This window comes from Phaenicophaeus curvirostris, chromosome 13 (assembly GCF_032191515.1).
Source record: "Phaenicophaeus curvirostris isolate KB17595 chromosome 13, BPBGC_Pcur_1.0, whole genome shotgun sequence".
Lineage (NCBI taxonomy): Eukaryota > Metazoa > Chordata > Aves > Cuculiformes > Cuculidae > Phaenicophaeus > Phaenicophaeus curvirostris.
Genome location: NC_091404.1, coordinates 14,900,978 through 14,926,340, shown reverse-complemented (window position 1 = coordinate 14,926,340; position 25,363 = coordinate 14,900,978). Strand labels below are relative to the sequence as shown.

The 25,363-nt window shown below is 47.0% G+C and overlaps 1 protein-coding gene across 3 annotated transcripts in view; it reads left to right on the top strand.

Moving 5' to 3' along the window:
- ARHGEF6 (Rac/Cdc42 guanine nucleotide exchange factor 6) overlaps positions 1-23,456 on the top strand; it is a 37,592-nt gene extending 14,136 nt beyond the window's left edge. For 2 of the 3 annotated variants that reach the window (XM_069868016.1, XM_069868018.1), the window contains 19 exons: positions 497-624; positions 1,036-1,237; positions 3,814-3,884; positions 5,300-5,394; positions 6,911-7,006; positions 7,880-8,002; positions 9,337-9,475; positions 11,403-11,462; positions 13,038-13,184; positions 13,768-13,854; positions 14,835-14,913; positions 15,611-15,744; positions 16,040-16,165; positions 18,902-18,922; positions 19,724-19,817; positions 20,768-20,857; positions 21,641-21,740; positions 22,630-22,684; positions 22,980-23,456. In XM_069868016.1, the coding sequence (XP_069724117.1) occupies positions 497-624; positions 1,036-1,237; positions 3,814-3,884; positions 5,300-5,394; positions 6,911-7,006; positions 7,880-8,002; positions 9,337-9,475; positions 11,403-11,462; positions 13,038-13,184; positions 13,768-13,854; positions 14,835-14,913; positions 15,611-15,744; positions 16,040-16,165; positions 18,902-18,922; positions 19,724-19,817; positions 20,768-20,857; positions 21,641-21,740; positions 22,630-22,684; positions 22,980-23,120 (1,988 nt within the window). In that variant the 3' untranslated portion in view covers positions 23,121-23,456. The remainder of the gene's footprint in view (positions 1-496; positions 625-1,035; positions 1,238-3,813; positions 3,885-5,299; positions 5,395-6,910; positions 7,007-7,879; positions 8,003-9,336; positions 9,476-11,402; positions 11,463-13,037; positions 13,185-13,767; positions 13,855-14,834; positions 14,914-15,610; positions 15,745-16,039; positions 16,166-18,901; positions 18,923-19,723; positions 19,818-20,767; positions 20,858-21,640; positions 21,741-22,629; positions 22,685-22,979) is intronic. The other variant, XM_069868017.1, reaches the window with a different exon arrangement.
- The last annotated feature ends 1,907 nt before the right edge of the window (positions 23,457-25,363 follow it).

Below are 25,363 nucleotides of genomic sequence, written 5' to 3'. Positions count from 1 at the left end.
GCTGTTCAGCATTCTTCCCCACTCAGCGGGAAAGCCCACGCTGCAGCTGCGGAGGTGATGTAAGAGCACTCACTTGAGAGCAAAACTTTGAAACACCTTCAACAGTGTTTACTTGGATCCCAGAAGCGTTCCCAGCTGGGCAGCATCGGGCTGAGTATTATCCTATTTTTCAACAATTCTAGGGGAGATTTAAAAAAAAAATACTGTGATTGGATGTATGGCTGCAGAGCTGGCACAACCTAGGAGGGCCTTGGGGTGTAATTCAACTTCTTCCATCTTGGAAGGGTTAACCCAGCCCAGCAAAAGCATCCTCACTGTTGACTAGAAGTACCCACACAGGAGATGCAGTGCACTTGTTCTTCTGCTCTGATAGATGCTCCTTCAGCTGTTGTTCTATGTTCTTATTTTCTTTATAGGCTTTACTCTTTGCTTTGTTGTGATGCAGAGGGATGGTGGGCAGCTGGGTAAAATTCAGATGTTGCTTTTGTCTCACCAGATCAGCCATCAAAAGGGCCATGCTCGCATCTGTCGTCTCTTAGCTCTGTGGCTGGAGGTCCCCACACTGACTCCAACGGCACAGCTTCGCAGCCAGCAAGGGTGCTAAGGAGGCAGTCCAAGCCTGTGGTACGTTTATTTAACGTCACTTCAAGGGTTTGATTGCTCTAGGAGTAGAGGATATGAGTGGTAGCTCTGGGTTGAGCACACCATAGGGGCTTGTTCTCCCCTGGTCTCCAGCAGGGCTTTGCTGCCCTGGCTGGTGAACGTCTTGTGGCTTCTTCAAACCATGATGCTCCTCCCTGTGACATGAGAAGAATGATTCTTATCTGCCCTCCATTGCACTGTGAGACTAAATTAATGCTTGGAAGGGATCTTGTGGTCCTTCTGCAGGAGTGCTCACACAAAAGCAAGACATGATTGCTGTTATAAAGAGCAATACTGAAAAAACAGCTGTTGCAACAAAGAACAATAGACTTGTCCCAGTGGCTTTGCTTTTTTGGACTATTTACTGATGTTTTTCCATGTTTCTTTCCTTAGGAGATGACCGAGAATGGCAGTCATCAGCTGGTGGTAAAGGCCAAGTTCAATTTTAAGCAGACCAATGAGGATGAACTCTCTGTTAACAAAGGAGACATTATTTATGTCACTCGGGTTGAAGAAGGGGGCTGGTGGGAAGGGACCTTGAATGGAAAAACAGGCTGGTTCCCAAGCAACTACGTCAGAGAAATCAAATCCACCGGTAAGCAAATTGCTTTCAAAGGCTGATCGGATGACAGCGGTATAATGCACTGTAGATCCTTGTGCCTTTGGGAGATTGCAGCTATTTATTAAGGACCGTTTGTGTTGTTAAAGCAGCAGGGCTAATGGAAGGATGAGCGAGGCCAGAAGGGTAAAGCCTAGTCTTTCACATGACTTGTTTGAGAGCTGCTTCTCCCTCTTCCCCAGTGCATTGTGCCTTTCTATTGCTCCCCCAAGCCCCAGCAGCGCAGAAGTGGGGATGTCGCCGGAGGGTGAGGACAGAGATGGCTGCGTGGGTCCTCTTTGTCCTGGGGAGCTGCCAGGTTGTTCCAGTGTCTGAGCACAAGATTAGCTTTTTGTTAGTGACCTCGGTGATATATTTGTGTATGATCCTGGCGGTGGTGGATGCTCATGATCTCAGTCCGGAAACCAACAAAACCTGTATGGCCACAGGGAACAGTCCCTCGTTTTTGTCTGTAGCGATGGCTGATTTCACACAGCACATTTCCTCCAAGATGCATCTTCTGCTGTGAAGCTACAGGCAATATTGAGTAAGGAAGAGGACGATCCATCTCATGACATCTGCCTTTATTGAGCTTTGTCTTGAGTGTCCTTAACATTTTCTGTGGTGGGATTTTAACCAGATGTGGGGTGGTGATGACATGAAGCACGGCCCTGGCTACCTGCCCTGTAGTGCTATATACCCATCCAAGCAGCTCATTCCTTTGTGCTTCCAAGGCCAGTGTGAGACAGTAGACTTGTTTTTTTACAAAATCCAACTTTAATTCCTTAATGTGCCTAGAGGACTTACCTTAGAGAGAGCCCTCTTGTGTGCTCAGTGCTGATTTTAGGGCTTAGGATCAGCCCTGGCCTTAAATGCTGTGAGACATCCAGGATGGTCTGCAAAGTGGCTGCAAAGTGTACAACTCCCGTTAGACTTGCAAGCAGAAAAGCAAAGGAGGGGAGAATAAAATTAATGAGCGAGTGTTCAGAATCAGGCCAATTTTTATTTAATTTTAAAAGAAAACCTCATTGTTCGGATGTCTCATTTCCCTCTGGGAAATGATGTCTGAGGTGGAGTAGGACACAGTAGCAGGGATTGTAGGCTTGTCTGTCACAACCCAGGAGTCACTAATTAAGTCAGTGAGTGGAGAAGAGAAATGTTTTTTTAAAAAAGGAGAGCAAACTTCAGTTCTGTGGGGAAAACGAGATGGGAGCTGCATAAAGTAATAGCTCCTTATTGAAATGAAGGGAAAGAGAGTCTCCTATTGATTCTGATGTAGGAGCCCATCCGATTTTTTTATCTGTAGAGCTTTTCCCTCCAAATCCTCCCTTCAGAACCTATTTCAGTGGGAGGGTGGGTTCATCCCTCTGGTCTCTGTTTGCTCAGGACACATGGCTAGATGCAAATGGATGGGTGCAGGGACCACTGGGTAGCCCTCTCCTGCCCCAGAAACATTGTCTGGAGGCTGCTCGCCAAGCAGCAGGAGCTGTTTTCCTCACTCCCAAAGTGCAAGACTTGTCATTCTCAATGGAGTTACTTGTTTCTCAGCAGTGTCTGTACTTCCACTGTGTCCTAAGTGTATCCTTTGGGTGGAAGTAACTAGCTGTGTGAAGTAATGCTCCTCCAAGCCTTTAAATGAGGTTCAGAGCTCCTGGCTGGAAGTGACAAGGAACTCTACAAGGGCAATAATTAGACAATTCATCAAGCCGCGGTTTCCAGGAGCTAAATTTATCAATTTCAAGTATCTCCCCTGCTATTAGTGTGGAAGTAATTGCCTTCTGTGAGTGACTGCAGGGAGATAACAGAGATGGGCTGCTCTTCACAGCACAGAGGCATTTCAGTATGAGGTGTGTGGAGTGGGCAGCACTGCTGACCTGTCCCGGTGTGGAGGGGTGAAAATCCTGCTGTGGTGCCGGGAGAGCTGGCAAAGCCGTGTTGCTGGCGGGGAGTGGGCTTCTCTGGGCAAGGAAGAATGGAGCAGACACTTATGCGTGTGTGTATACATTCACCATGCTGGAGGCATCCACAGGGATTTAGCAAACTCAGAAGATGATGAAAATTGACTTCCAGGTTTGTGTGAGCTTTTTATGCAAATCTACCTTCATTTAGGGAAGGGTTTTACATTCCGGATAGCTGTGAGGGTTGAGGTTCAGCATATTGATTGACGTTGGCTTCAAGTGCCTTGTGAATCACCTGGAAAAAATCGCTGTATCCAGCATTTCTGGTAGACACTGAGTTTTAAAACCCAAATTTTGTGAGCTGGGTGGAGCCACACTGTAGCTCCAAACAGTGCCAAACACTGGGCTGCTGCCAGGGATTTCAGAGCAAGCCTCTAAGTTAGTTGGCAGAGGTTGTGTGGTGCTTCTGGTGCAACTTGCTCAGCTGCCTTCGGTGTCGTGCACGCCTTCAGTTTGCTCCTGTATTTTTCTGAAGCAGGCAAACAAACCCTACAATTGAAATTTTGTGTTCACAAGGGTGAAGTTAGGTTTACTGGACATGATGCTGTAATGACTTTTCCTGCTGGAATAATGAGAGCTGTGCACTGTAATTTATTCATGTATTTTTTTGTACAGATAAACCACTCTCTCCCAAAGCATTAAAAGGACTTGAAAGCACTCAGCTGACAAAGAATTATTACCCTGTGGTAAGTTTTAAAGTGCTGATCATACATTTTAATAACTAGCATGTTATTAATCTTCTGAACTGGCTCATTCCCTTAGAAATCATTGAAGCAATTTGTAACAATTGGGGATGTGACTCTGTATTTAAATGCAGCTGTTGCCGTTTCCTTAATTCAGGGCTGTTGAGACACTAAACCACAAATGGGAGTTGCTGGAAGATGTCAAAAGGAGACACTCAAAGTAGGCAACCGAGATACCATAGCAAAGGTGGCAGCTTTGAGATCAGTGTTGGGAATAAGGCATGATGTCTGTGTCCAGTCCTTGCCATTGACTGCCAGTTCTCTCTCTTTGACAAAGATGGGATGATAATGTCATGCTGTGAAGCAAGACAAATTAGGATCCGTGATCCCTTCCTTGGGTTTGGCTAGAGGTGCTGCACCCTGAGTTGCCTGCTGTATGCCCTTGTCAGCAGCTGTAACCCTCAGAGAAGAGGAAGCCACTGCAGCTCACAGCCTGACGTGTTAATTTGGCTTGGCTTTGGAGCAGGTCAGCCTGCCAGGCTATGAACTGTGGCTGCAGGAGGGGTGGAGAAACATCACCTCCTCTACCATCTTGCTACGAGAGTGGTGATGTCTGGTGAAGAGGGGCAAGTACCTTCCTGCTGTGTCCAGGCCAGAGTGAGCCCTGAGATGTAAGATAGTTAAAATGCCTGCATGTGAACGTCACTGGCTCTTGGTGCCAGAGGTGAAATGCGCTCATCAGCATGTGTAAATATATTTCAAGCAAAGCAAAACAGAAATAATATGTCCAGGGAGCTGGGAACCACTTCCACTGTCTCCAAAGCTCTTCTACACAAAGAAACTTGAATGCTAACTGGGACTGCGCAGGCAGTGGCTTTGCCTACCCTGCTGCTGGAGACAAATTGGCTACTCAAGTGGATTAGCAGGACCAAACCCAACTTGGCACATCCTCAAAATGGCAAGTGAGCTCTGCCCTGGCTTGAGCTGCTGCAGGAGCCGTTCTTGATCCGGCCACTGTTGCATTTAAATTGTTGCCTGCCTTCGTGCAAACAGTGCTCCCAGGATGCATGCACAAATAATTTGTTTGCATACCTTGGCAGCCAGTTATGCATGCAGGGTTAGACATGAGCCTCTCAGGGGTCGAATATTAAACTCGGGTCTGAACTGACATTGTCTTCATGCTTTGCCAGAGAAGAAGAAGCAGCCCTTAACACCTGCTCTCCAGGCCTCCCTCAGTTTGCAAAGTAAAATCTCAAAATTGGACCCCCCCAGGCTTTCTTGAGCGTTCTGCATTAGCAAATGTAATTTATGGACTTAAAATACACTTCCATGCTTTTCAACATTTGGAAGCTGATGTCATGTTCCTTTGACTAGTCACTAGTACTAAGATCTACTCAGTGCTCTGTCTCTTACCCTAGGTGTTGCAAAATATTCTGGAAACAGAACGAGATTATGCGAAGGAACTACAGTCACTTCTGGGAACTTACTTAAGACCCCTCCAGTCTTATGATAAGTAAGATATAAGGGCATCAGAGGTGGAGAGAACCCTGTAAAATTGACCATAGTTCATTACTTTCCTGCTTTTGAATGTTTAGGGACTGGTACTGCTCTTCTTGTAAAGCCTCACAGCTTCTGTGAACCAGAAAAAACATCCTATTTTGTACAGGTTTCTGCTCTTTCCTATTCCTCAGTGATTATGCAGGCACTGGGCTGTGTTAGAGATGGGCATTTCCATCTGGTAGAGGGCTGGCTGTTACAACCCATCTGCAAGCTCTTGTGTGGCTGTCCTGGCATGCATGTTTCCCAGCGGAATGCCTTGCATGGCTTCTTCCTTTGCAATTTGCTTTGTTGTGACTTCTAAGCCTCAAGCGGCATCTCCTTGTCATCTCTTCATTTCACATGACACGTATTCTCTGCGGTTAAATTGCCTCTTGCTAAATCCAAACTACTGCTGAGCAAGAAATGACTGCCCTAGACATCTCCCCGTCCCTGCGACCATCGGCACTGAGTGCCTCCATGCTCAGGAAGAGCGTGCTGCCATCCCTTACAGCCCGAGCAACACCAGGGAGACTGGGGTGTGTTGCCAGGTCTTACCTGTGGAAATAAGCTGATGTGTTTCTCATCTGTACTGGTCTGTGTGGTGCAAAGGCATCACATGCCATCCTGTCCTTATCCAGGCAGTGGCTGGCAGGGTGCTGGTGCCTATCAGCAGATTCCTATTGATAGTTTCACCCTGCATAAAAGACCCAGTGCAGTTCACTTTGCCTTCTGCTTATTGCTTCAGCTTTTCAGTTACCTCTTTCAAACAGTGCTAGTTCGGTGACTCCATCTGTGTGGCAGCATTAGGGGCCAAGGTCCCTCTGGCTGAGAACGCTGCGGGAGGATTGGGCAGCTGCCGGGCATCAGAGGCAGAGGGCAGATATTTAGGCATTGAGCAGTCTGGAGAGATGGGAGAGCTATGTTTTAAGGTCCTTGTATTTTAATTCTTTCCTTCCTTCCCTCTATCTTCCCATCGCATGTATTCAGCTGTGAAAATTTCTCATGCTCTCAGCCTTGAGGGTGGAAAATGGCTTAAATGAGGGTGGTACAAAAATGACTCTGAGGATCACAGAAGCAGACGTGTTAGTTTTGGCTAGTTTTGGAAAATTCAACTGTGCTCAAGGGGCCGCTCTGTAGGACCTTCCTCCCATAGGAGAACCCACAGCATGAATCCCTGAGGACAAAGCTGTCTCTGTGCCTGAGCACGCACCTTCCTCCCCACTCCTGGCTGAAATCCCATCTGTCTGTGTCTATTAGACAGCTAAAGATTGGAGAAGATTAGTATGATTAAGTGATTAAAATCCAATTAAGATAATCCTTGACAGCAGACATCTCCATGAGGCTGTGGCGTGTAGCTCACAGATCATGGATTTTGTGTTTTCCCTTGTCTGGATGTTGCACCTGGTGAAAGAGAAATTCTTGGGCCTTTTTGGAAGGACCAACAGAGATCAACATTTCTTTGATGTTAAATGATAATTTGACTCTTCTAGGCTCAGCGCTGTGGACATCGCATCCTTGCTGGGAAATGTGGAAGAAATCTCTGCGTTTCAGCAAACACTGAACCAAGCCCTGGAAGAAGTTGCAAAGTAAGCTCGTGTCATAGCATTGAGGATGTTAAGCGATTAAACTGCAGCTAAAAATAAGAGAAAGACACATTCATTAATGCTCCTCCTGGCTGCTGTCTTAGACTGGTTAAATATAGAAGAAAATAACAGGATTGGAGGAAGGCAGCAGGTAGTGCTTTGGTAGGAGGGGAGGTGGAAGAAACTCTGACATTTCTACTGCTAAGGCATCTGCTGAATGAGTGTGTCACTATACCTGACATAAAAGTCTCACTAGACCAAAGATGTAGACACATGTAGGGTAGGAGGTCTGGCAGACATTAACATGTGGATTGCCAGGGAGCAAACAGCAGATTATTAGAGGTAATCATTTCCCACAGGGAGGCTGGCACTCATTTTCAGCCTTAGCCCAGCCTCTCCTTTGGAAGGCTGAAAAGAGATGGTAAGAAGACTGGATACTGGAAATGTATTCAGGCTGTGGCTTCCCTTTCTCCCTTTGTCTCTTGACTCATATTCATGGGCAGCCCAGACAGCGATACCACCCCTCCGTTGCTCCCAATGCTTTCTGACACGTCCTCATCAGCTGCAGTGGGATACGGCGTCCCAACTGCAGCTCCACTGGTGGGACAGGACATGATGGGTCACACCTTATTCCAGGCTGATAACAGGTTGTGATACTGACTGTATGCACCACGGAAACCCAGTCCCATCTGAGAACATCCTTCTTTCTCCTCCCCAAGTGGTAGGCGTGGGTATTTTGTTTGGTGCTGCAGTTATGCAGTGTCCTGGGAATGTCCCCGTGCAGCAGGTGGTTCCTGGGTAGATGCTTGAGAGAGCCGTAGCTGCAGATGCAGATTGAGGGGTTTAACATTGTGGCTGATGTGTTGGCATTCATAGGCTCCCCGAGAACCAGCAGCGCGTGGGAGGCTGTTTCATGAACCTGATGCCCCAGTTCAGGTCCCTGTACCTGATGTACTGTGCTAACCACCCATCTGCAGTCAACGTCCTCACGCAACACAGGTGAGTGATGGAGAAGGAGATTGAGACTAAAATCCCTCCTTTAAAAAGTTATTTTTATTATTAATATTATTAATTTTATTATTAATATCTGGTTTAGCGTGGCTTTTGACATGTTTTTTTTACAATAGAGCAAGGAGATAACATAGGATTCTGCTGTTGTTAAAACTGCTGGGGCCTTGGGCTCTTCAACGTAGCCTCTCAGCTCCAGCATGAAGACAAATCATGCTGCTTGCCTTCAGAGCTGGTCTCACAGGTCCTGTCTCACAGGACTCTTCCCTTGGGTAAAACAGAGGCATCTCAGCAGTAGCATCTCCTATGATTGTTATTTGCTGAAGGACCCACATGCTGGTTCAGACCCGCTTTCAAAATGCTCACACAATGGCAGATAGGAGTGGGTTCCCCTGAGGCACTGCAGTGTGGGGCACATCGTTGCAAGAGGGTGGTTGTCAAGTCACCTGGAGTTACCTAATTTAATAATTGAGCTGCCATTCAACCAAATGGTGGATGTGCAGGGCTGCTGGTAGGTCACAATAATAACATCTTCCTTTTACATGTTCTGCTTGAGTAGACATCTGAATCTGTGTAAGGTCATGCTAAAGAGCATGCCAAGCCAAAAGGCTACAACTGTGTCATTCCCAGTGCAGTTCAGGTGTCCTCCTTGCAGTGATGGGAAAGCCAGGACCCTGGCCATACTCTTTAGATCTTCCCATTCTGTAGTAGGAACTCACAATATATTTACTTACCTGCTGAAATCCAGCTTTAATTCAGGCTAACAAAAAGCCTGGCTCCTGTAAACGACTCATTCATGTGGTTCTTCAGTCTGACCCCTTTTCTTAAATCAAGCAAAGAATCGGCTTTGGCAAATGTGCTGACACACACAAACCGTGTTTTCTGGAGTGATGTACTCACTCACACCTGCGTCGCAGCTCCCAGCAAGGTCCTGCTGTGTTGCTGCAGCATCCTCCAACACAGCACCAGCCTCTGCAGCCCACGTTGTCCACTAGACACCTGGCCCTGTGCCACCTGCTTGTGCGGGGGGACTAGCTGCTGGCACCAGTGGCACCTGCTGTGCTCTCCAGAGGCTGCGCACACCAACACCCACCACCACGCAGCAGCTTCCCCTGCATCACCAGGGGAGCGGGGTCTGGATCAGCTGGAAGCTCACAGCTCCCTGCCTGCCTTGCTGGATTCGCAGCAGCGGGTGCTGGGAGGGGAGGCTGAGCTGCCTTAAAAGCAGCATGGCTTGGAGCAGCCGTCAGGAGAGCGTGGGAGGCATCAAAACACAGCCCTCAGCGGTGGCGAGCCCTTGTTGTTGTTGTTGTCTCTATTTATAGTGATGAGCTGGAGAAGTTCATGGAGAGCCAGGGTGCGGCAAACCCAGGCATCCTCATCTTAACCACGAGCCTTAGCAAACCCTTCCTGAGGCTGGATAAATATGTGACGCTGCTGCAAGAGCTGGAGCGGCACATGGAGGTAGGTGGGATGCGAGACTGCTGGGCAGGCTGTGCCCCTTGGTGCTGCAAGAGCTGCCCCCCTGAGCTGCAAGAGGTACCTCTGCCCCTTGGTATTTGAGCACCACATTGCTAAAAGTACTTGCCACCGATCCAAGGAGGTGTTCGCTTCCATGGGACATTATCAGCTTTTCAGATAAAGTGTGGGAAAGCGGTGGAATCTGGAGGATGTTGTGGGAAGGCTTTGCCTGCTCTTTACCACAGCCCTTCCTCGAAGACGGGCCAGTTTCAGCACAAGCTTTATAAAAGCTGAGTTCGGGGTCTGACTACAAGCAGTATTTATTTGCACAGCAAGTATTTTTAAAATCAGTATTTTTATTATTACTTTGTGAGATTCCCATCCCTTGCTGCTCACTCCTGCAGTTTGCAGGCCCATCCCCACCCCTCACACACAGCTTATGCTCCTGGGTGGAGGCAGAGCCACACAGGCAGACCTCGATCTGGCAGCCAGCAGACATGGGGGCAGAGGAGCAAGTGCTTGTGAGCAGGGAGAGTGGTGAAAGGGGATAGAGATTTCCTTGGTGAGTGGCAGATCTGCTTTAGGACATTTCTCCACCTGGGGACTCTAAAGAGCTCTGCTGCTGGAGCTCTGCTACTCACTTGCTGGTGCACTCCAGCCACGGGGATGCGGACCTCGGGGGTGATGCAAGAAGGTGAAGAAAACAGAAGTAAAGGTCTATTTTTAAGCAGGTTTGCTTTTCCCTTCTTCCAGTATTGATTACCAGTTAATTACTCAGCATGCTTAGCCATGAGCATTCAAATCCGCATCCCAGCCAGAGGATTAAAACCTCTGTGCTTGAGCCAGGGTTTTTTTCTGCGTAGGAGAGGGTGTAAGAGCCTGCCCTCTAGGTGCACTGCAGACCTGAGGTGCCCCTGTCCTGCTGTCACCTGGCGTAGCTGAGCTGCAGGGACTGAGCTGAGCTTGGCTGCAGCCACCATGCCCGTACTGAGACAGCGTGCTCTTTGCTGGATGCTGTATGTGGTCTGCAGTGGATCTGGGAACACACACATCAGCTGTTTCTTCTAGTTTGTAAGCTGAGTGGGGGGGTTTTGTTGCATGAAACAGAAGGGCTGAGGTTTAAGTTGCGATGCCGTGGGAAGAGTATGGATGTATGCAAGGTAGATTGATGCAGTGTGGGTGTATACCAGAGCATTCCCTGCACTGCTGTATGGCTGGTGATGGGACAGGTGTGTTTAGGGCAGCCCTTGTCCTAGATTCAGAGGTGAGCGATCCCAGACAGCCGCAGGGACAGCTCCATCACAACCTGGGCACCTTAGGATTTGTTTGACACGGGGTCTGGATGATGAAGATCTTATGATGCAGGGCCTTAGATGCCCAGAAGGAGGTGCTGGGAGAGCAGCAGAAAGCAGCTACAGTCAGAGATAAGGGGCAGCATCCTGTTTCCACTCCCGGGCCTAAGAGCTCTGTGGTCAGCCGTGCCCTCCCTTAAACTCAGAGCTGAATCTCCCATTGATGCTCATGGAAACTGCACCCTAAATGGGACAGTAGTTGGAATACTTTGCATGCCAATGCCATCTCCTTCACCTTCCTGAAGGTGAAACCAGAAATCCACCCCGCACCTCTGCCTGTTTTGATTTATTTCCTTTGCAAGCTGAATTTTTCAAAGTAAAATCATATCTGCTTTCGCTGTGGCCCCTTTACACTCGTTAAATTGGTATCGAAGAATTGTGTCGCTGCTTTAAACCATGTCACACTGAACAGGGTGGTGGGCAAGATACCTGGGGGGTTTGTCCCTCTCCTGCAGCCCATGCTGCCTGAGCCCAATATCCCCCAGCACCCTGCCAGCTCTGCAGCCCTGGGTGCGATGGGACAGTGGGTGCTGCCCAGTGCTGCTGCTGGCTGAAGGATTTTTCTCTCCCTTCACTAGGAGGCGCATGCGGATCACGAAGAGGTTTTGAAAGCCATCACATCCTTCAAGTCCCTTGTGGTAGGTGGCAGTTCTTAAAATAGAGCACTCCATTTCAGAGCTGCATTTCTTGAAGAATGAGTCAAGCCTGACATTTTTCTCCTCATTAGAAAAAAAAAAAAAAAGAAAGGCCTTTTGGAATGGAAAAGATGGGTTATAGAGAATCTTATTTTCAAGTTTCAAGGCTAGAGCTGTCCCACTGGCTGCGTGTTTCAGCCGTTACGTGCTGGCTTTGTGGTCTCAGCAGCAGAAACAGAGTACCTGGCTTTCTTCTCCACTGTAAAAACCACATGTGGGTAGTGGTGGTGTCAGAATTCCTTTTATCTCCTTTTGCCTCCATACCCTAATCATTTGCCACCTGAGTCGGGACCACCCCTTACTCATTCACATGATCTGTGAAAGTTTAACCTAGGCATCTTGCCTCAACCCCACTGATCCTGTTGAGCAGCTCTTGATTTTGTTGAGATTTTCTCCTCGGGCATCAGGAGGCTTTGACTGCATTGCAGATAATTTGTGGCACCGGGTGCCACAGCCATCGGTGGGGAACGGAGCAAGAGGCAGTGAAGGGATGAGTCAGAGGTAACAAACCTATTTCTGTGAGCTCCGTTACCTACGCCCTTTAAAGTCCTCCTGCAGTGAGATTAAAATGAAGGGGGAAAAGCCATCCACATGTGCAGAGGTTTTACCCAGAAAAACTTTTTTCAGTTATTCAAAAAGCTATAGTCTTTCTCGCTTTGTAGCCACTGAATACCTTTCACTAAAACCACTCCAGATGTGGTCCAGCTTCCTTCCTTAGCACAGCAGATGCAAGTTTTCGGTGCTTAGCAGTGAAGATAAAAGATGAGGAGGAGAAAGTTCATAGAAAACAGGAAGGGGCGATCATGTTACATTTACTTAGAAACTCAGCTCCCTTTCCATTTATTCTGGTAGATAATAGGGGAATGATTCAGTTAAATTACAGGGTGTCATTTATCTTTAGGAATGCTCGTAAGTGATGAATGGTTTCACTTGGAATGTGTACTTGGGTGCTGAGCAATTTGATGTCATCACGATGTAAGGTTTGGTGCCGATTTGAGGTTAGGTGGGCAGAGATGCCCCTTGCAATGGATTTGTGGCCCCATGGTGGGATCAGGGAGGCTCCCGAGTGGCAGCAGGGCAGGAAGTATGGAGCTGCTGTCATTTGCAGTGGCGCCTCTGCACAGGTTTTGATGGATTGCAGTGGATTTTATATGGATTTACATCCTGGGAACATTGAATTTGGACACCCAGGGAGCCATCAAATCACACAATAGTTGCAAAACCAAAGGAAGCTTACACAGTCTTGTTCAAAATTATGTGTTTTCAGATTAGACCCAGTGCAGCCTCTCGCTTTGAAGACAGGGATAGTCAAAGAGCTGGAAAGGAGGAAATTTTCTGTCAGAAACAGGGGTCTGGATAAAACAAACAGCTGGTGAAAACTGAGTTCTTGCTGGTCCCTTGATGTGACCAGCCCTGAGCCTACGTGGCTGTGGGAGCATTAATGGTGAAACCATCTTCATTGGGGCAGTTTGAGTTTGCGCCTGCTCTTCAGCTCTTGATCTTTGTTGTAATTCCCAGTCGCAATGCCAGGAGCTGAGGAAGAGGAAACAACTCGAACTGCAGATCCTTTCTGAATCCATCCAGCGCTGGGAAGGAGAGGATATAAAAACTATGGGAAACATCATCTACATGTCCCAGGTTATGGTACAGTTTGGGGGAAGTGAGGTAAGTGTGATGGTCCCTCTCCTGGCAGAGGCTTAGTGTCCAAATACCTCCTTCCTTATGGAATCAGTGATGCAAGGCAGCAGCTACTCTCACCGCAAATAATGCTGATAAATAATTTTACCCGGAGATGAGCTGAGCACTGTGCACATGCAATGTGGTGTTAAAGCCATGGTTGGTGTTTGCCATGCAGGAAAATGCCTGCTACCACTGACCTGCTTGCTAGATGTAGCAGCTTTTCTGGGGAGAGGGAAGACCTGTAAAACAAAGCCCTATAGAGTCTATTCCTCAAGTCTTGTTTGGGATGTGAACCGCTGGGGCATGCAAGGTCTTAGTCTTCTGAGACATTCCGAAGTGATCGGAAGAGGAAGTAAGTAATGTTAGGATTAGCAGGATGCAGACGTAAATGTGTGCAGGAAAAACTAGTACAGAAATTAGATGCAGTAAAGAAAAAAAAAGCCAAAATAATAGGTTTGCAGGTGTTCTCTTGCAAGCTGTGATTCCAGCTGCACCAGGTTAAATTTGCTGGAGAAAAGTTCTTGTGACGCATTGCAAACTGGACTGACCTAAATTCTTATCCCCACAGGAGAAAGAAGAACGATATTTCTTGTTGTTTTCAAATGTTTTGCTGATGCTGTCTGCAAGCCCACGGATGAGTGGGTTCATCTATCAGGTAGGCATCCTTAATTTGAAGTTGCAAAGGTTAGGTGTGAGAAAGGAAATCAGATAACGCTTACCAAATTCAAATCCTCTATGCTCTTACACCTGTTATGATGCAAATGCCCTAGGCTGGCAGCCAGGCCTTGGTTTTACCATGGATGCCAGAATACTTGGCGTCTTTATCCCTGCCACCTCACTAAGCAGCATTTGGTAAGTATGAATGCTGTGGAAAAAAACAAACCAGCCCTCAGAACATGTTGTCCGCAAGACTTTTGTGTGTATGTGTAAGGTGTCCTGACCCAGCTGTAGGGTTTTGCCCCACACAACCAACCAGCTGGCTCTCGGGGTTGGGCCATCTCGGGAAAATATTTCACTTTTATAAAGCCCACTGTAAAGAGGCCAAAATTTCCGCTCCATGAGGCCCCCCAAAACACTGCATTTCTTGTGTTTTACCATTTGAATGGTTGTAATCAGACTGTTCAGAGCTTGGCTTTTTTCCAGTTGTCTGAAACTGTAAGTACTGTCCAGGAAAAGATGCTCTCGTACTAATGTGTCATTTGTAGTAGACAAGGGTGATGAGGGAGACAGGAAAGATTTGGAAGGATTTGGCTGGGTTTTTAGATTTTACCCAGTCAGCAGGAGTGAGGTGAGCATGCAACATGGAGGGATGGGGAAAGCTCTCAGAAAAAAACAGAGGAAGTTCATTCTCCTGACTTGATTGTAAAAAGAGTTTGCACCTAGTGAAGGAAAGGGCAGAATATGAGCCAGGGATGACTCAGTTGTCACAGGAGCCTCTTCTCAGAGAGGCTTCTCTCCCTAGTTGTGCGGGGAAATCTAGACCCATACATTAAAGGAGACTCTTCCTGCAGTCTGAAGCCTTCATAAATTAGTTTTTAATGGCAATTCCCAAAGAGAAAGGGATCAGCAGAAACAAGCAGAACAATGCCTGCTGGGAAGCAGATGCAGACACTGACTCCTCATCAATTCTCCTAGGGAAAGCTGCCTTTAACAGGAATGACACTGACAAAGCTGGAAGATGCTGAAGGGAATGAGCACGTGTTTGAAATCGCAGGTTAGTGTGGTCCTTGCCTGAAGCCATCCACCAAGTCCAAACAGCAGCTGCTACTGGAGGTACTGGTCCTCCTTTCTCCCAACTACTGCACCACACTTTTCTTTTTAATTTTACTGTGTGTGGTTGGAGTTCCTGAGCATCTCCTTCGTGGTTGAGGCAACCTCCTCCCAGCTCCTTTGAGCTCTGTTTCTGGTGCTGGGCTGCTTTTGGGAGGCTGGAGTGTTCTATATGGGACAAATCTCCTGCCAGGGATGGTTGTGGTCCCAGTAGCACCACTGTGTGCCGTGTATGCCCTGGTTCTGTCAGGTGCAGTTGTGAGCACCCTCCTTTATTGACAGATTATTGGCTCTGGTCATCAGGTAGTTTTCCTAATGTTCCTTCCAGTTTTGCACTTCAGTTTGTCTCGTTACTTGTAGCTATACACACTCAGTTCATGCTCAGTGCTCTTTGGCTGCAGTGCAGCTATTTGTGTGAGGTGGTATTTTGTGTCCTGTTAATCATGGAAATGTTGCATTTGCTTACTTCCAACGTTAAAGAATTCCTCACACATTCATCTCACCTGTCCCCTGGCCTTTTCAGAGCCACTGGACTGTGCAAACTGAGGAGCCACTTGCTGCTGTGCTGAGTTGAGCTCACTTGATCCTCCACCTGTGTCTCTGCTGCTTGCTAAAGATGGTTCTTTACCCCTCTGCCACAGGGAACATGATGGAGCGGATCACAGTGTCCTGCAGCACCAGCCAGGACTTGCACGAATGGCTTGACCACTTGCAAAGGCTGACCAAAGGGACGTGCAACACTGTTTCCAAAACACAGTCCTGGAGTGCTCATTCAGTAAGTGTCTCACCTCCTCAGCCTCTCTGCTGCCCAGGGTTCCTCAGCACTCTCTAATATCTCTGTTTCAGCAATGCACCTTGCTATTGAGCTGATCTGTGCAGCTGTAGGACCATCCTGCAGTTTTGCTTTTGACCATGTCATGGTTGTACCATTTTACTTGTTTCCTGCCTTATTTTTGATGCAACCTAGAAATCTCAAAGGATTTCACAGTGAACCCTTGTCCATCCCCCTCTGCTTCTCTACATTTTTTAGTGGCTAACTGTCTTCATTTGCATCTCGTTTACTTTCTCAGACGTTTAGTTCAGCTGGACAGATACGTGGGCCTCTGGAACCTCCCAAAATCCTCAAGCCTTGGAGCTTGAGCTGCCTCCGTCCTGCTCCTCCGCTCAGACCATCAGCAGCACTGAGTTACAAAGAGGTAATCATCCTGCCTGCCTGCAGAGAACTGTGGTTTCATGGCAATCCCTAGTGCTCGTGTCTGGGGTTATTATCCCATCGTGAGGGCACGGAAGCTTAGGTTAGTGGGGGTGTTGAGAGAACTGACTCTGTCTCGATTCTACAATGGGTGCTTGTTGCTGCGTTTGGCTTTGTGCTGCAAGTGAAGCACAAGCATGTGTATTGGCAGGCTCAACGTTTGCTCTTGGCTGCTGTAGCCGGTGCCCGTGGCTGCTGGATGTCACTGGTCCTGCAGTGGGGTGTCCCACAGCCTTGCGTATCCCATTGGTGCAGCGGTGAAGCTGCCTCCCCTTCTCCTCCTCCTCCTCCTACTGCTTTAGTCTGACCTGTGGGTGGGAGCTGGGCTTGTGTCTCCCACCCTGTGTTTTGGTGGCTGGAGCAGGGCTCCCTGCAGCAGGTGTGGGACTCAACCTTCCTTTGCCACCTGCCTGAGTGTTTGACATACCTGCACCCTGATGGGAGGCACAAGCCCCAAGAATTGCTCTCCCTGCAGAAACCCCAAGCCTGGGAGGTAGCAAGCAGCGTGGGGAAACCCAAAATACAACCCAGCTCCGATTCTCACCCCTTGCTGTAACTGCAGTGTTCTCCTTCCCTATCTCACATTAAGCTTTTGGGATTACTCACCGGTAACACGGGTAACTTTCCTTTTACTGAACGAGCACTCCGGTTCTGAGTCAGCTGCCCTTCTTGGTACAGCAGCTCTGGGAGTGTCATTGCCGCCCGGGAGGGATGGGGATGAGGAGGGGGCTTGCACCCTCCCAGCCCTCAGGGATGGAAAGCCTAGCCGCTGTAGGGGCTGTGGGTCCGCTACTCCAGGCAGAGATTTTAGGTAGCCTCATGGCATTTTCTTAACATTTATTTCTTAAAATTTGTAAAACAACACATTTTGGTTTGGGAATTAAATCATTGAACCAACAAAGCAGACTGGAAATGACCCTTAATCTTTGCATGATCCAGATCCTTAATGTAGATTAAACCATTTCTTGCTTGCATGGTGAATTAAAATACAGGAAAAGATTAGAATTAGAGGACAAATTTTTCTGTGTGATAGTGCAAAGCTGATATTTGTTCATAAGGTAGACCAAAACCACAGATGGAGCGATATCATTAATACCACGGTCCAACTGGAAGAGAGGTTTTCGCCCTAGAGGCCGAGCAGGCAGGGAGCCCCAAGGGGCGGGATGATGCTGCAGGCGGGACGGTAGCGTGCAAGGTGTTAAAGGGCCAAAAATGTGGTTTTCCCAGGAACAGTGGAAACACAGGGCCACTAAAAGCACTGAAAGAAGCCTTCATTCAAAGGCACTGCGGAGGCTAGAAAGTCCTCAGACAGTGAAAAACTTATCAGGCCATGTCCCTGTGTTAGGTGTGGAAGTGTGGTTGCTTTGATACAGAGGCAGCTGGTAGGACCAGACCTGGGACAATTGCAGAGAAGCTTAGTGTCACCTCAGGGCTTGGCCATGGCAAACCCCTCGCAGCTGAAAGTGTGATGGATGAGGAGGCTCACTGGGACCAGCCGCTACTTGATGGGGCTGTGCTGGCCATGTCGATGGAAACCTAAGGGCCAATGGGTTCACCAGAGCTGGAGCAGAATCAAGCAGGCACAGCCTGGTACCCAGTCAGTCCAGCCTGTGCTAGGGGGCAGCTCCCCTCTCAGGGGATGGACTCATGGACATGAGCCTGCAATGGCAAATATGAAGTAAATTTGCTTGTTGGCCCAAACAAATCTGCATCTGCCTTGTCCCTCCCTCCAGGGCGCACAGCCACTAAGCAGAACTCCTATTTCACTGTATTCTTTTTTTTTTTTTAATTAAAAGTAGGGCATAAAATAACCTACGCTGAGAGTGCAGTGCAAATCATCTCTTTATAATGAAGATATAATGAAGGAATACAAATTTCAAAGGTTATTTGCAGGGAAGGGAATGGGGGAGTTTGATTAAAAGATTAGAGATTTTCAGACATCCAATGTTACTTTAATTGGCTTCTAGTAGTGTAGGAAGGGATGGCACAGTCTTGTGTGTTTCCTCATACCTAGCTGTGCTCAGGAAACCCCAGAACCTGCTTGCGTACTGCACAGCACTCTTGTTATTTCCATTTAAATTGGGTCATTTTCCTTGTTCTGTTTCCAGTAATCATTTCAAATGACAGAGCAGGTGCTGTGGGTAAAGTGCTATGTCCGGATCCAGATTAGCAAAGTGATTTACGGATGATTTCTTCTACCTTTTTTTTTTCTTTTTTTTAAGCTACCTGCTTTGCCTTAGGTGAAGGGTTTTATAGCATCAGGATTCAGGACTTTTGCCAGACCCCGAGCTGCTACCTGGGGCTTAGACAGCCAGGCGCACGGGGTGGCTGCAGCTTTGTCTAGCACCAAGGGATGCTGCGTTTTTAAGCACTGTTCTCTTAGACAAGCAACATCTACAGAAACCTGCTACTAACAAAGGAGGCATGTTCTCTATTCTGATGTGTTCAGAGTGTATTAATGCCCACTTACCATGCATTTCACAAGTAATTTTTTCAATGTTGCATGACACCATGCTCCTTTGCATGTTGATAGTGCTCTAAAATCAGTACAGAGGGTGTGCCACATTAATCACAAGACTAACATTTAAATGTGGTTTAGAATTGTGAATTTAATGGACTTGGTCAATAAAATCATCAATCTCTTACACTCATCTTCTCTTTCTTTGCATATTCATTGTAGAGGATGTCTTATATCTTAAAGGTAAGGGTAGATACATCTCTTTGGCTTATCGTGGCAGAGAATGCTTGTTCCTGTTCGTGCTTCTCGTGCTTGCATGACCCCAATTTCGCCTGGCTGTGTCAGTAACTTATCGTGAGAGTCAACAGCAACTGGCAAATATGTTTTGAGATAACTCTTGAGAAGGATTTAGTGTTATGGTACTTAAACTTCCTGGCACACCTCTTCTCCTGCTTAAAATCCATATTGCATGTAACCTACTAATACACTAATTCTCTCCAAATCAGCAAGACTTGTAACTCTTTGAAGAAGATAAAAGCTTGTGTTTCTTACTTTTGAAGTCATAGCAAACACTAACTTTGTGTGTATTTGTTTGTTCTCAGGGTGGGGGGGAAAGAGGGGATTTATACTTTCGAAATATTTGAAAACCATGTCATTTGCCAACTGTTTCATATTAGAAATCAAATTAAGTCAAGGAAATAAAAAACATTATAGGGTTTTCTAACAAAGACCCTAGAGCTGGTAAGCAGACTAAAGTGCTGTGAGTGTGTTTGAATTCTTTGGCTGAAGGATCTTTGCCAAGCGTTGAATTTGCTAGAGGAGCTTGTCCTGGCCCAGACCTACATGTGCCATTCCCAGTGCTGTTTCAGGGAGCAGCGGAGTAGCGTGTGGGAAGGCAAAATGCATCATTTTCCCCAACTTTGTCGTTGTCTGCTTTGTAGTTCTCTCTTGTGTTGTGCATAACACAGCTGCATTCAGCTGCGCTGTTCTGCTGTTTGTGCTGCTTTTGGTTCTGGTTAAACACAAGAGTCTGTTTCTCTGTAGGATTCCAGCAAAAGTCCAAAAACAATGAAGAAATTTCTTCCAAAAAGAAAAACTGAGAGAAAACCATCTGATGAAGAGTTTGTTATTCGGAAAAGTAAGTGCTGTATTTTTCTCTTATTTTTGGAGGTTTCTGTGTACTCGGTGATCTCCACGGGACTTTGAGAACAGCCTTTCTTACAATGCAGACTGGAAAAGGATGCTCACATTGTGAGCAAGGCTATGTGCTGCTGAGCACAGGAGGCTTCTGGAAGTGTGCCAGTCCTCAGCCTCCAACAGATCCCTTCCCACTTATGACTGCCAGACATGCTGCCACCTTCCTCGTGATTGCTAGCACAAGGTCACAGGTTGTGGGTGGTCTTGTTCTGCGTATGAAGCCAAGGAACTACTTCCAAGTAGTTAAAGCTGCAGTAAAACCGCACATCAACAGTCACCAAAATATGTCTGAGCTGGCACGTACCCCTTACCTGGTCAGCAGGTCCTGGAACTGTTTCCATGGGGTATCAGGGAACAAAAAAAGGCCCTATCCCTGCAGCAGTGTTCACCTGCCAAGAGGAATGTACTGACAGCTCCGTGAAGTCCACTTGGGGCACTCCTCAGGGCTGCTTTCACAGGAAAGGCCACGGTCACCCATTGGTGGTGACCGGCTTGAAGGTCAGTTGTCTCCCTCTAGAAGACAACACTGAGCTAAGGCTGGAAATGAAAACTTTATGTTTCTGAGTCGTGCTCTGATGCAGCTGTACCAAACCGCTCCTAGAAGGGCTGCTCTGCCTGCCCATCTCCTGGTGTTGCCCATACCTGAAGTCAGGCATCATGCCCTGAGTTTTGCTGAGCTGAGCAGTTAGAAGTGCTTTTTTTTGCCATTTAGTCATGGTACTCAATGCCACAGGACATTGTAAAGGACCTCAAAAGGGAATTAGGCAAAGTTCCAGAGCCCATATCAGTCAAGGAAAGAGCACACCCTTCTCTGAAGGGATTTGGGGCAAAGGCTGTGAGAGGTGAAGCCAAAGCGCTTTGCTTGATAGCTGTTGTCTGCAATGTTTACAGGTACCGCTGCGCTGGAAGAAGATGCCCAGATCCTGAAGGTGATCGAGGCATACTGTACCGGGGCAGGCTTCCAGCAAGCTCTCAGCTCAGGTGGGCACGTAACCAGATTATTTAATTCTTATTCTGCCTGCAACACTGATAACCTCTCTGGGAAACAACAGATGGTTGCATCATATAGCAACGAGACTCATGCTAGGAAACTGTGTGGTGTTCAATCTTCAAGATAAGGGAGCTTCATCTGCCTAGTGGTTTAGTTGTCATTGTTTTTCTTCTAAACACAGAGAATGCAGCAGGTAGGAGGGCAGATGAGACACAGCTACTTCACCAGCACTTGTTAGGAATTAAGCAACCTTAGTCAGTGCCTGTGGCTGTCAGTACTGAAAACCTGATGGTAATCTCAGGTTGCGTATAGCTTTAGAAAGGAAGCATGAATATTATCTCTCAATCAGCTGCCTGTTTAAGAACAAGCTGCTTCGTAAGAACCTATTTAACATCTTCAACTCTGGAAATATAACTATTTATCGTTATTGGTGACATGAATTCAATAATTGAATTATCAAATAATGGTGCATTTAAATAAGGGAGGCCACGTTTCTTCTGAGAGCTCTTGACCCTAATCAAATTATTTCATTTATAAGTCATGATGTAGCTTTAGGTGCAATGAGCACTCTTGAAAACTTTCCACTTGCTGCCTTAGCTCCGGGTTAGCCCGTATTGAACTGTGGCAGGTAGTCAGTGGCTGCTCAAGGCCCCGTGACCCCAGCCAGTCCCAGGCTTGCGTAAGAGCAGGGAAAAGAAGGGCTGTTATCTCCAGAGTGATGTGAGAATCGGAGGTCTCCCTTTTTCCTCCTGATGAGTAATTCTTGTGCACAGGCTCCCGTAAAGACTCCATCCCCCAAGTCCTTCTTCCCGAGGAAGAGAAAATCATCGTAGAGGAAACACGAAGCAACGGCCAGACTGTCACGGAGGAAAAGTAAGCACAGCTGCTCTCCACTTAGATTCCTTTGTTGCTTTTTGGAAGGACACTAAAAACTAAAGCACTTCCCTTCTGCATCTCTGGAGAGGAGCACGGCTCAGGTCACCAACTGCTGCCTTAGTCCTGGCAAGAACCCTGGGCTATTTCAGTTGCTATTTTGTCTCTTTTTAAGAACAGAGTCACTTTCCCAGCTGCTCTGTTGTGGCTCTAGTCCTCTGGGAGTCTGTGTGCTGTGTCTGCGAGCCGGCAGATCGAGTCCCAGAGTTTATCCGGATGTAGTTAATGGGGTCAGGGAGGACAGAACCAAATAAGTGGTGCTTTTGGGCTTTTTAACTACCAACATACTGGGCAGCTGCTACCCCTCGGGAGCCTGTCTGGCACCCTGTCTGTGAGTGCTCCCAGCCTGTTACATAGCTTCAATGTCTGGATGACTGTGTTGTTCCCCTCCTTTTCTAACCCAGACAGTGCATTCCTTTCCTGTTTGTTTTTCTTCAGCATAACTTCAAGGAATCAAGGCCAATTTACAAAAGATGCTTAGGCATTTCCAGTTTTAAAATCATCGTTATTTATTGCAGTAGCATAAACAAGGAAACCAAAGCCACAGACCTTTGTTGATAACATAAAGATTGCAGAACAAGGTATTTTTCTTGAGTTTTGAGAAACGAGCCCTGAATTTTGGACTGATGGCCTCTAAATGCTCCTGGGCTGTGTTTCCAGGGTCCCTTCCCAGGCGAGCAGCAACAGCTGCAGCCTGATACTTGCAGTGGGCAGCAGAGCAAAGCAGAAACTGGAAGAAACTTCCCCACCAGTGCCTCCCTCCCAAAAGCTCCCATGCTGTTGCTGTTTTGCTGCTCTCCAGCTCTTTTTATTACATTATGTTTTTCAGGAGCCTTGTTGACACGGTATACGCACTGAAAGATGAAGTCAAAGAACTGAAGCAGGTAATTTGAGAAAAGAGCCCTCCAGCTTTGGCTAAAGTTAGATTCCCAGGTGGATGCTTCTGCCTGCTCAAAGTCACTTGGACTTTCATGGAGATTTGTAAGGTAGTAGGGGTCTGCTTGAGCAGATCAAACCACGAGTAACCCATGTTATTTGTCCTCACAAGCTGACACATTACATGTCCCTGGTATTTCATCATTTCTGAGCCATCAGGCAGCCAGGCCTGTGGAAACACCTCATTGCATAAAGTGCCTGGGCATTAACTGCATCTTTATTCCTGTATTTTTCACTTCACAGGAGAACAAAAGGATGAAACAGTGTTTGGAGGAAGAGCTTAAATCCAGGAAGGACTTGGAGAAGCTGGTTAGAAGGCTGCTAAAGCAAACGGACGAGTGTGGTCGGGAGGACACGGGGCGCAAGTCGTCCTTGATTGCCTGAATATGGGCAGAAGCTGCTGGCAGTTGTGTGTGAACTCAGGTGTTTTTGGGGAAGCGGAACTGGATCCTTTGCCTCTTCTTGCTCCTTATTTTGTTGGTTTGGGGAATTTTGTTACCAAAAACAATAAGTCATAGAGAAAAAAAAATAGTTTTTCTTCCATCCAGTAAGGAAATAAACCAGAAACAATCAATCACAAAAACCAGTAAGCGAGCGGTCCACGATTCACAATTCATCTGCAGCAACTAATACCTCATCGTACCTGCTACTGGGAGCAAATACAAACTCTGCTAGTGATTGCTGCTCACAAAGGGTCTGGCAGCAGTTTCCTAGAGGAAGCTTAAGCACTTTTTAATGCTTTCATTCTTTTCAAAAGCACCGGTACCTATTTATTGAATGAAAACATTATTGAGGTGGCATTGAGCAGAAACCAAAAAGCACCATGCTCCTCTCTTCAGATAATCACAACTGGGGAAGCTTTTCCATCCACCTGCTTTTTCCCCTTTAATTGACTGTAGCGAACTAGAGCCCAGCAATACTGTGGTTCCCGTGTGGCCTTGATACTGATTAAAATGTGCAATTAACATGAAGACATTTGAACTCCTTGGGGAAGTCAGATCTGGAGCACCTGTCAGAGCGCATGGGAAGGTATGTTGCACAGTACTGCCTCCTGACAGCTCATGATCAGCACAACAGGTAACTGCTGTTCTGCCCCCATCCCTTTTCTTATGCATGACTCCTACCACCTGCTTTGTTTTCACATTGAGCGTCCAGGTATCGTATAAGTTTATAGTTTTGCTGTGCTTCCCCTTGCAGGACATGCTCTTCTCTGTATGAAATGTAAGCACTGCTTGACAACAAGAACAACCCCCAAGTGTGCTGGTTCCCTGCTCCCTTTTGCCCACGTTAGACTCTCTGTCGCTCCTTCCCAAGGACTAGGAACGTAACCAATGGCCAGTTCTCCCTCCATTGCCCCGAAGGGGCTTTCAGATAGGAGAAAGGAACTTTCTCTTGGGATAGGAAATGTATTTATGTTTATAAGCATAGACATTTGACAAGAGCTAGAACGCTTCTGGGGCAAGGACATGCAACACCCTTGCAGATCCCTGCACAGCTCCTCGAACACAGCACGCAGGCAACATGCATATGTATCAGCTATCTTCATCTTATTTGGTGTTATATCCTAGTTTAGAACTGATGTTTTCCTTCCTTAGTAGCATTATAAAAGTAAACTTCTGTTAAAGGTAATGATAAGTCTCACATATCTCACAGGGCAGCGTGGTCCCAGGGTGTGCGGACACACTGCAGCTCGGTACAGCTGTTATGTTGGTCATGAAGGACATCACAAAGGCAATACTTAAAACTCCGTCCTTGCAACTGAAGTTTAGCCAGAACGTAGCAAATGGTGTATGGGGAGAGCTAGACTCAAAAACGTCAAAAAGAGTGTAAAAAGAAAAAGAAACTTTAAGTTCTTTACAGGACAAAATAGAGGTCTTTTTTGTACTGGCTACATTTGCCATCTGCAGCGCATCCCAGCTGGGTGGCAGCTCTCCCCATCCCTGCCCAGGTGAGCAGCTGAGCGCTGTGGTCGGCAGTCAGGCCCTGCTGTGCAGGTTAGTTGTTTTCCAGGATAACAACCTTTGCTGCACGCTGAGCAGCTCATGCCGCTGTTCTGGAAGGCCGTGCCCAGACACCCCAGCACTGTCCGGGCCAGCTGCCGGCCCAAAGATGGGCTGGGGAGTGAGCTTGTGAAGTGCAGCCAGTGCAAGGAAGCAAACCAAGAGCCATTTACACTCTGAGAAGAGGGTAGAATTGTTTCCCTGATGCCCTTCGATTTAGTTGAAACCTGTGCTGTGTACATATGCATGTTTGTAAGAAGTAATGTGATGAGGGGGCACACTGGGACGTTTTGGATTAAGCATTTGTCAAGAGCTAGACGCCAAAAAAGACAAGAAAATAAAATAAAAAGGAAAAGAAGCCATGCCGGATGGACAGCAATGTTTCCATATTTACTTTGTTTACAGTGCTTTGTAAATAGGTTCCAGTGAGTCTGTCTTTAGATGGATGTTGTGTCAGCTGCCTTCCAGTTTATCTTTGTCATGTAAGTTTATTTACTGTAACTACTTATGCAAGTTCCACTTTTCTAACATGTTTTTATTTTGAACAGTTTTTTAACATTTTCAACAAATAAAGGAGGATAAAAATTGCTTCTTAGCTCTTGGTGCTGCTTCCTTAGTTTCCACTGC